The 10,754-nt window shown below is 48.3% G+C and overlaps 1 protein-coding gene across 3 annotated transcripts in view; it reads right to left on the bottom strand.

Moving 5' to 3' along the window:
• Positions 1-3,258: 3,258 nt before the first annotated feature.
• CPLX2 (complexin 2) overlaps positions 3,259-10,754 on the bottom strand; it is an 84,738-nt gene continuing 77,242 nt past the window's right edge. For 2 of the 3 annotated variants that reach the window (XM_036751992.1, XM_036751993.1), the window contains 2 exons: positions 9,561-9,736; positions 3,259-8,803 (listed from right to left, as the gene is read on the bottom strand). In XM_036751992.1, coding sequence (XP_036607887.1) covers positions 8,606-8,803; positions 9,561-9,736 — 374 coding nt within the window. In that variant the 3' untranslated portion in view covers positions 3,259-8,605. The remainder of the gene's footprint in view (positions 8,804-9,560; positions 9,737-10,754) is intronic. The other variant, XM_036751994.1, reaches the window with a different exon arrangement.

The following is a 10,754-nucleotide window of genomic DNA, read 5'->3' as shown; positions in this document are numbered from 1 at the left end:
GTATTTGGCTGCTCCATGGTTTAGACCACTATGTTGCTGAGAGGTGTACTGGATTAGACTCTCCTGGCTAGGGTTCATACAGGTTCTCAGGTTGCTGCTATGAGATGAACTTCTCAGGTTCAGGTCTGGGAGTAATTGGAATCTGTCCTGAATGGTATCACTAGAAACTTCTACTTCTAGATTTCTTTCTTTTTTTTTTGGAAGGGGAAGGCAGGGCAATTGGTGTTAAGTGACATGCCCAAGGTCACACAGCTAGTAAATGTGTCAAGTGTCTGAGGCCGGATTTGAACTCAGGTCCTCCTGATTCTAGAGCCAGTGCTCTACTCATTGCACCACCTAACTGCCCCCTAGATTTCTTATAAGACATGTGTCCAATATACTCTGGTTCAAGACTGTTCTGTCCTGGGTAAAGCTTCATTGGCCAAAGGACCAGTGAGGACAGATTCCCTACTCTAGTAAGCATTGTGGTGGAGTGGAAAAAGGAAAAGATTTGGAGTCCAAGGGCCTGGGTCTGACCCTGTCCTGAACAGATTCTCTACACAGGCCCTCTGTGTTACCAGGCCTCAGGAGTTGGGGACATTTATCTGAAATCAGGTGGGGAGTCATACCTGGTGCCTCCTTTGCTAGCATGGGCTTGGGTTGGCCTGGAGAGGTCTAGGATTTGTACCTTGGGAACCCTGGACTCTCATTGATAGGCATAGTCCAGAGAACATGGGGAGTGGGAGGGGATGGTAGAGCCCTGGGCAAAATATTTATAGAGAGGAAGGTATGGGAGCACAGGAGCAATTCTTTGATTTTCTCCCTTTCCCCTCCCCTCTCCCAGATGGGGAGATGTGACAGATGGATGCTATTGGCTCCTGGAATGAAAATTAGAGGGTAGAAAGACCACTGGACTTGGTTTGGAGACTTGGGTTTGAATTCTTTCACCCTGGGCAAGTCCTTTAGATTCCCTGAATCTCAGGTTCCTTATATATAAAACAGGCATGATAATAGTACCCTTCTGAAGGTTGTTGAGAGGACAATGCTTGGAAAATTTTAAGGTGGTATAGAAATAGAAGCCACTGTTCTTCTCCTTTTTTTTTAAGAACCCACTGTTCTTAATGGCTTGAAAGGCTTAGAGGAAATGGCTCTTTAGGGATTGTGTGAATTTAGATGGAAATTACCTTCTTTTCTTATCTTTGCAGAGCTGAGGATAAACCTTCCTGGATCTCTAAAGTTCTTTAGCAAAAGGCATTAGGGTGCTCAGCAATTAGTGACCCATTGTTGTCTAATCACAGACAGGTTGGTGACTTGCTTTAAGATTTCACCCCTTTTCCTTCAGAAGAGGGAGAGAAAGCAATTCGATGGGGATAAGGCAGTGGAACAGGATACAGAAAGAAATCTTCCTGGTGGAGGGCTGTAGCTGAGCTAGGCCCTACCACCATAAAACATGTTTGTCGTTGTTTCATGAGACATAACGTCACCATTTATAGTGGTGCCATTGTCCTGGCTTATGCTTTGCCAACACCCCCTTCCTCTAACCTTTGGGAAAGCCTTTCCATTCCTTTCCTGGCTCCCTGGCTGTGGCTGCCCTAGAGAGCTCTGGCTTGCCCTGGGCAGCCCCCTGCTTCATCTTTTGGATCACAAATTGGATTCCGATCTCTTATCCCAGGAGGGTTCTTTTCTTTATGTTACTAGCCCTTTTGTTATTAGCCTTTAAACTAGCAGCTGTCAGAAGACTGCTGTTCACATCCTACTTCCAACATTTACAGATGTGTGTGACTTTGGGCAAGTCATTTAACCTCTCTGATCTTCAGGACCTCTAAGCCTCTAAGGTCCTCCTTTCACCCCTAAATATATCATTCTGTGATTCTGTGGATGATTTTTGTTGTCGTTAAGTGATTTTTTTCAGTTATATTTGACTCTTTGTGATCCCATTTGGGGGTTTCTTGGCAAAGATACTGGAGTGGTTTGCCGTTTCCTTTTCCGGCTCATTTTATGGATGAGGAAACTGAGGAAAACAGGGTGAAATGACTTGGCCAGGGTCACACAGCTAGTAAGTGTCTGAGGCCAGATTTGAACTCAGGAAGATGAGCCTTCCTGATTTCATGCCCAGTGCTCCATCCACAGTGCCACCTAGCTGCCCTTGGAACAGGGTTATCTTGAAATGGCTACTTTATGCCTTTTATAACTCTTCTAGCTCTTTTATTTTCTGTTACTTCCTTTCTGAATAATCAAGGTAAAATTATCTTTCAACTCTGCTTTGTCTCTATAGATGAGAGGAAAGAAGGTGCCTGAGTGATGGCCTAAGGAATTTCTGGAAGCCCAGAAGCCCAAGGCATTGGCTGCCAGAGGATCCTGGGGTTCTAGGGCCTAGATCTGAAAGGAACCTTAGGGAGCATTTTATAGACCCAAAGTCACACAGGTAGTTAGGATTCCAGCCCATGGCTTCTGCTCCCACATCTGTGATCCTTTCATAAGAACACACCACTATCAAAGTTATGGGGCATAGGGAGGCAGCTGTGGTAAACTCCAGAAGCGGCAGGCTGTGTGGTCGAATGGAGAGAACACCGAATTTGAAATCAGAAGAGGTGGATTCGATCTGTGCTCTACCACTAAGTAAGCTGTGTGACCTTTGCCAAGTCCTTTTCCCTCCTCCTCTGAACCTTAGTTTCCTTCTTTATATAAAGCTGGAGTGGATAGATCATTGGACTTAGAATCAGAACGACCTGAGTTCAAATCCTGCCTAAAATACTCACTAGCTGTTTGACCTGGGGCAAATCGTTTGACCTTTCTGGTCCTCAGTTTCCCTATCTATAAAATGGAAACAAAGACAGCACACAACAGGGGTAGTTATCAGGATCCAATGAGATGATGGATGTACCGTCCTTTGTAAACCTTATAAAAAGGGAGGGGGCTTTATGGACAGAGACCAGCATTAGCGGTAGTGCTCTGATGACAACAGGGACATTTGACTGTATTGAATGTTGTAGGGCGGATCCTTGTTGAGATACAGGTTGGGCTGAATAGCCCTGATAGCTCTGTGAATCACATTCATGACTAAACGGTCTCAAGATACTTTCCAGTTTGGAAGCTCTATTACTCCTTGCTGCCTTGGGGCATTTATTTTTAACTGTTAAATCGCTACCTGAGGTTCCTTCCATATCTGGGGAATGTCTGCTCTCCTCCCCACCCACCTTCTATCTTGTCTTCAATGACCATGCTCACCCCCTCCCCTACCCATTTCCCACCATCACTAGATAGACAGAGACAGACAGATGGAGAGCTGTACAATGTCTTTTCTTGGTCGCAGTTGATTTTGTACATCCGTAGTTAGCTTTTTGCGTCATACAAAGTTGGGATTGGGGTTGGGGGGAGCGGCAGCCATGGCTTTAGGTCAGATTCAAGGGGGTGGGAGAGAGCCCCCCTCCCCCCAGGCACTGACACATTCAGGGGATGCGGGGCCACAAGGACACAATTACACACAAGAGGGTTGGGGATTGGATTGTCTCTGAGGTTGATGGAAAGCAAGATGGTCACTCAGCCTGGCCCGAGGCCTCCCTATCACACACTTCTTCACCCTGGGACCGGGGTTAAGGGGTCTCTGGGGAAGGTGGAGGTAGAGGGTCCAGAAATGGGGGGATAGGGTCCTGCCCCCAGCTTCCAGATGGATCCAATGAATAGGGAGGCTACTCCCTGCTTTTAAAACTATCTCCTGAGATCCTTCCTCTTCCCAGGTTCCTGGAGCCAGAGCCACTCACAAGTGACTTACTCCTAGAGAAGTGAGTCTATACCTTGGATTAAGGGCAGGGTGTGGCTATCAGCCTGGCTCTTCGGTCTCTTATCTCTCTGTGTGGATCCCAGGAACCAGGCTGCCAAGGGCAGACTTATTGCCTAAAGAAATATGGCATTGGGGTCCTGCATTCTTCCGGATCTGTCAGATACCCCAGGTTTGAGATATGGCATTCACCAGCCTTTCAGATAAGAACCCAAATGGGAGGTCTGGGGGTCTGGAGCAAAGCTGGCCTTTATTTCTCCTTCCTAGCTGACTGTTCTTGGCCAGGGAGGGAGGGTGGGAGAGGGCTTTCTCTCAAACTCTGCCTTTGCACTGCTCTGAACACATTCACTTCATGCACACATGCTAGCTATACCTTCCCTTCTGCTACATGCACTTGGTTTCCTGAATCACCAATGAGTTTTCCCAGGTGGGGATCCTGCATACGTCACATTCTCTATTATCAAATGCCAACAGATTTCCTTGGATGGCAGCACATATTCTCTTTTCCCATTTACCTACGCTATGCCCTGTCAGTAGATTCTATCTCCTTGCTTATCTGGGCAGGGAAGCTAGAATCGGTTTGTCTTAAGCTAGTCCCTCCCCCCAGCATGCTATGCACTATGCACTAACTATCCCCACCCCCTGCCCCCCATGCCCCACTCCACTGCTAGCCTGGGCATTTCTCTCTCTCTCTCTCAAACACACACACACACACATCAATCCCCCAGTCCATGCACTGAATGTAAACACACATAACCTCTCAGATTGTGCTCCATATATCACCCCCTCCCCCTTCCAGTGTATCACACATACACATGCCTTGTCTAGGTAGTGTCTTATAATCAACTATGTAGTCAGCATAGGTGCCATACACATATATCAATCACATTTCTTAAGTCATGTGCCAATGGCCTATGTGCCATGCACACATTACATCATCCTCAGATCCCTTCTTGACCTGCCCACCGGAGATGCCTGGATTGGGCAAAGCTTAACTTAGAGTTACAGTTCTTAGGCTCTCTAGAAACAGTCTCTTGGGGTGTATCTTCCCCCTTTCTCCTGTTTCTTAGGAGTGGTCCCCAAGGAAGCCAGCACCTTGGGGGTGGTGGGGCCTCCCAGGGCAGCTAGTGGTTAAGTCCTGAACTTGTAGGAGGTCTGGTATGTACGTGGAAAGGTCTTAGTGGAGAACTAGCTACCCTCAAGAGCTCACCTCTACTTGGCTTGTGGCAACAGCAGTAGTAGCAGTTCTGTGCCTTGGGGGAGAGGAGGGGAGTACTTTGGGAAGGCTTCTCCAAAGTAGCAGGCCCTAGGCAGCAGAAGGTCCCAGGGATCCCTTCCACTAAGCAGGTATATTACTCTTTCTACACCCAGAAATTCTTTACATATGTTTGCAGACCTTTTCTTTTTCTATTAAAGTTTTTTTTTCCTGATTTCAAACCCATTTGTACTCTTGGGAATCCCCTTATATGTCAGTAGACTCTTTGTGTGACTGGGATTCTCTTTGTACATGCAACTGGGCATCCCCTTGCATGTCTGCAGACCCTGTGTTTGGCTGAGAATTACCAGACCTCTTTCTTTTCCTGAAGATACACACATTGGAGTTGGTCCCCAGAAATCAGAGGAACCTCTGGTATTGCTCCCTGGAGCGTGTGATGGTGACAAATGACAAGAACCACTAACATTCTCACAAGAGAGGCGAATGGCTCAGGGACTAATCCCTTTCTGCTCAGCACCCTCTTAGCCCCAGCTTACCCCTCACTTCTGGCTCCACAAGACCTTGCAGGGTGACCGTCTTACTCCAGTAACCATGGACAAGCAGAGACAACAATGGGGTGATACAGCAGTTGAGGGGGTTAAGTTTCCCCCATTACTGAGACATACATGGACACACTCACAAATACATGACCCTGGGGGCCAGAGACTAGGGCACAAAGAGGCAGGGGAAGGAGTTGGGAGTTGGGAGGAAGGGAAGACCTGGGGGCTGGAGAAACAGATCACCCCAGGACAGAGGGGATGAACAAAACTCCCTTTCTGGTTTTCTTAAATCTATGGTTTTTTTCCCCTCATCTTTAAAGTATTGCAGTCTAACTGATATGGCTTTAACTATTGGAAACGGACAGAGAAGACACGACGTGAGCTGCTTTCTCTTTTGAAATTAAAGGAAAAATTCTCTAAAATGAAACACCCCGGTATGCAAACTGGGGTGATGGTGAAAAGTGGTGGTGGTGGTGGTGGTGGGGCGGCGAGGGGCGGGCATAGCAACCCTCTTTGAGGCATCTCCCTCTTCCACCCCATATCTAGCATGGCTTCTCTGTTATAGGGCAAAGGGCAGTCCTGTTCCTCCCATGGCCACCCAGACCAGTCTGAGCTACCAAGTGCTTCCCAGGACCCAAACAGTGTTCTCCCCATCACGTCCAGTGAGGGAGGAGGGTGGCAAAGGCTTGGCTCAGGGAGCCCAGGGGAAAAGGGAAGGTCTTGGACCTGTAGGAAAAATTTCTCCTCTCACATCTGTACCAGGAGTGGTGATGGGTAGGGCTTGACTGGTCAAAGGGAGAAGAAAAGGTATTTCCCAGGCCCTGCTACCATTCTCAGTCATCCAGCCAGCCTCCACAGTGTTATACATGCATTTTCATACACACACACATACACACACACACACACACACACACAGAGGTGCAGACATACCCCTGTAATAACACCCATCCTGATACACATAAACATTCTCTAACACATGCCATTTTTAACACATAATCTCTAACACACACATACACACACCCTCTCTAATATAGATGATCTATGATATAGATTCACAATCTCTAGCACACATACACTCTTTCTAAAACACACACCCACACAATCTCTACACATACATATTTGAATCCCTAGCATTCTTGTAGTCTCTAACACAGTCTCTAATACACACACATACAAGAATAGTCTCTAAAAGATACACATACAATCTTTGACACATCCATACACACATGCATATTTATAACACATATATTCACACCATCCCAACTATAGACATACCCACTCTGCCACCACCTCTCCCATTCCACCCACATTCATACATACTTTCACGTTCACAATCCTCCCTGGCCCAGGAATTCTCAGAATGGTGGTGAGGCAGAGTACTGGGTATAGGAGGGTAGGGTAGGGTAGGCTTGAGTTGGGGGGTGGGTAGGGCTTTCCTTGGCACATCTAAGAGGAGAATTTTTTCCTGGCCACAAGACAGACCAATAGATGGAAGGACAGATGCCTGCTTTGGGGCTTAGCATATGGGCAGACAGATCCTCAGCCAGAATGAGAGGGCAGCAGCTCAGCTGAGGCTGTCTTCTCCCATGGGATCAGGGCTAAACTGTAGCTGAGCCTGCCTTCAGTACCTCAGCCTGAGCCCTGCTTATGGGGAGCCCTCCTGGGGGCCAGTGGAACCTCCTGAACATGTCGTCCACTCGGGATCTTGGAAGCGCCTGGATGGGCTGGGGATTGGGGAGGGGAGCAGCATGTCCTCTCCACTAGGTGTTCTCTGGTTGAGGACTGATGCTGCTCGATGGCTCCAGCTGTTGGTGTGTGTTTGGATGGGGCTACCCTATTAGGGAGAGGCCTGCAGGCTGGGGGTGGGAGGGGCCAGCATGCCTTTTCAGGACAGAAGGGGTCAAGCTACCTCTTTTATAGATTAGGCTCCACAGTGGCCACAAAGATGTGAGTGGAGGGTTGAAACTTCTTAGGGTACAGTGGTGTCATATGGACAACCTTTTATTGCCCTATGGGAAGGATCTGCTCCACTGACAGGGGAAAGGCCAGGCTGCCATATCAATGGCAGTAACCTTCCTGGTAGTGCCCTGCCCTATCTCTACCCAGTGGCCCCTCAAAACTCCAGAATACTCCTTTTGTTAGGGCACAGGCCTTTCTCTGACCCTCTCTATACTTCGGGGCCTATTCAGGTCATTGATGAAAGGAGAACAAGGCCAGGGCTGGGGACTAAGAGACTCTAATGATACCTCCCACAGTCAATTGATCTTCCTTACAACTCCCAGGTCTAGCCAGGAACAGGGAGGGACTAGGCTGGGAAGGGCTGTTCTTACCATGGTGGGCTGAGTCCCTGGAATTGAAGTGAGATTGAGGAGGCCTAGGGAGATATGAAGAGAACAGAGATCTGCTCCACTTTTCTCTGGGATTGGCTGATAGACTCCCTAATGAAGGGTCCAGCACTGGCCCTTGCCCCCTCATCCTTGGGCTATGTTGGGCAGGGCTGGAATGTGTTGGGTGTTTTGACCCATTGGGGTTGGGGGACAGAGCTTAGAGCTCAGTGATCTCTAGGGGAGTAGAGGAGAAAGAATAGGCAACCTGACCCTCTCCTCTGACTCCTTCCCCTAGGGCCCACTGGCCTGATCCTTTCTCCCCCCTCTGGCAGTGGAAATCATGCTCAAGGCATGAGGAATGTTCCTGGTGGGAAGAGGTTCGGGAAGAGTGTGTGCATGTGGGACTCAGTGGTCAGGCCTTTCCTCCCACTTCAGCACATCCCGGGCCTCTCCTGAGGTCATCAATGGTTTGGTCCTAGTTTCTGGCCCTCAGCCCAGGCCAGCAGCCTTCTTTCCCTCGGGCTCCTCAAGAGGCCTAGGACACTGTGGGGTCAGGGGACAGTACTGAACAGGGAGGGAGCCCTGGGAGTTTCCGGCCAAAGATGAGGGGCTTGGGTCCCACAGTTCATGTGAGGGGTGGAGGTGGTGGGGGGGATGAGACCAAATGAGGTTTGCCCTTCAAAATTCATACTGAATGGAAAGTGGAAAAAAATAAATTAAAAACAAAAAATGGGACTGTTGAGAATGGGATGGAGTTGGGCCAGGGTTACTTCTTGAACATGTCCTGGAGAGGCCCAGGTAGGTACTTGAGAACGGTGTCCAGGATGCTCTCTTCTTCCTCCTCCTCCTCATCCCCACAACCAGCTGGAATGGCTTTCTTGGGGCGGGTCAGGCTGCCCTCACATGGCTGCTCCAGGGCAGCCTTCTCTTCAGCCTCCTTCTCCTCCTTCTTCTTCAGGCCATACTGTATAGGGAGGAAAAAGGGGCAGAGGGGGAGCCCAGCTGTGAGGCCCTCTCCATTCCCCCCCACCTGGTCATCTTCAACTCTTCCAACCACCTGTGTCTTTGCCATTGGGGACTTGGCTTAGTATTGGGACAATAGGAGTTGGGAGGGAACTTAGAGATCATTTAACCTGATTCTTTTATTTTACCAAGGAGGAAACTGAGGCCCAGACAAGGTCAGTGGCAGGGGTGGTAAGTGGCAGGGGCAGGATTCAAATTCAGGTTCTCTGACTTCAAATCCAATCCTGTATCTCATAACTAAGAGGAGGCCCCAGCTTGGGTGGGCAAAGGGGTGTGGGGTCTTCCAGCCTAAGAGGTGACCACAGGGTTTCCTCATCCAGGAACTTGCTCTCCAAGGACCTACCACAGGAAGCTATACTGTCCTAGGGGTGATTAGGCACAGGGGGGAGAAGGGAGTGGGTTTACTGGGAGGATATGGAATGTTCTATTCCCAGCAATCATGGAACCAGCCCAGTTTATGTGAAAGAGCATTGGAACAGGTTTTTAGGTCACTGTGTGACCCTGAAAAAATTTAATCTGCTCCGAGCCTCAGTTTCCGTATCTTTAATATGGGAATACTAATATTGACTCTGCCTCACTCAGGGATTTTTTGTGAAGATTAAGTAAGGGCTTTGTAAACTATGAAGTGGTAGAGCAGATATGAGAGATGGTGATGCCTGGGGAAGGGAAGGGAAAGGAAGTGGGAAGGACAGACTGACCTTGTCTCGAATTTGCTGCCGGACCTTTTCCCGTTCTGCCTCCATGCGAGCATGCTTGGCTTTGCGTTCTTCCTCCTGCTGCCGTAGGGCCTCCTGCCTCTCCTCCTCCTTTTTCTGGGCATCTGGGTCCTTCTCCTCCTCACCCCCCAACATCTTCCCCATGTCTTTGGTGGCCCCTATGGAACAGTAGGAGTGAAGACTAGAATCAATCTGAGGGAAGGGAGGACCAGGAGTGAACATGGGAGGGGAGAAGGGAAGAAGCAAATGAGAAACAACAGATGGATAAAGAGAGGGACAGATGGGCACTGGGAAGGAGAGCTAGAAGGGGGCATGCAATGACAAATGGAAGGAGAAAAGACTAGAAAGAAGCATGGAGGAAGGTATAGAAAAAGGGCTAAAGGGAAGGATATATAGAAGAAGGAATAAAGAATGTATTCATGTAATCATGAAGGAGTGTAAGGAGGAAAGGGTCCAATGAGAGATAGATAGAAGAAGGAGCAGAGGACAAAGGGAGGAACAGACGGAGGAAGGGATGGTGGAACAGAGAGAAGTTTGGTAAGTTAGATCTAATAGAAGAGGAGAGATATGTGTTAGAAAAGATCATACACCTATATGAAGAAGATTCTTGAATCTGAAGGGAGGAGGGAGCTTGTCTGAGGATCAAAAGAGAGGAAAAGCAAAAGTGATATCCTTGTGAACATGTATTATAGACTGCCCAGCCATTTAGAAGTTATCGTAGTGACTCAGAAGGTGGAGGACAAGGAGAGGATCAGCTACTATAGAAAAAAATCTGACCAAGAGGAATTGATTGGTGAAGTGGGAATGATAGAAATTTGGAAGAGAATGACCCTGTCATCTCGGAGTTTGTAAGAGTGAAAGAAGAGGGCTCTTGGGGGAGAAGGAGCACTGGTGTAGCAGAGCTTGCCATGTAGAAGTAGCTCTGAAAATAGCAGTGCAGCCCCTCAAACTTAGGACAAAGTACTCTCTACTCTACAAGCAGTCTTTCCCCAACAAAAAACTCAAGGGTCAAGTAGTTGGCTGGGACAATGAACAGGCAGCAAAAAACAGTCTCAGATTCAGACTCAGACTTCGGAATCTTTTTTTGGTGACAAAGAAGACCAAAACAGATAGCCAGAAGCAGTCAACAAACTCAAAGAGCCTACATTGAAAGCCTCCAAGAAAAACATGAACTGG

This window comes from Trichosurus vulpecula, chromosome 3 (assembly GCF_011100635.1).
Source record: "Trichosurus vulpecula isolate mTriVul1 chromosome 3, mTriVul1.pri, whole genome shotgun sequence".
NCBI classification, from domain to species: Eukaryota; Metazoa; Chordata; class Mammalia; order Diprotodontia; family Phalangeridae; genus Trichosurus; species Trichosurus vulpecula.
Note: the sequence above shows the minus strand (reverse complement) of the source record. Positions and strands in the feature narration are given on the sequence as shown.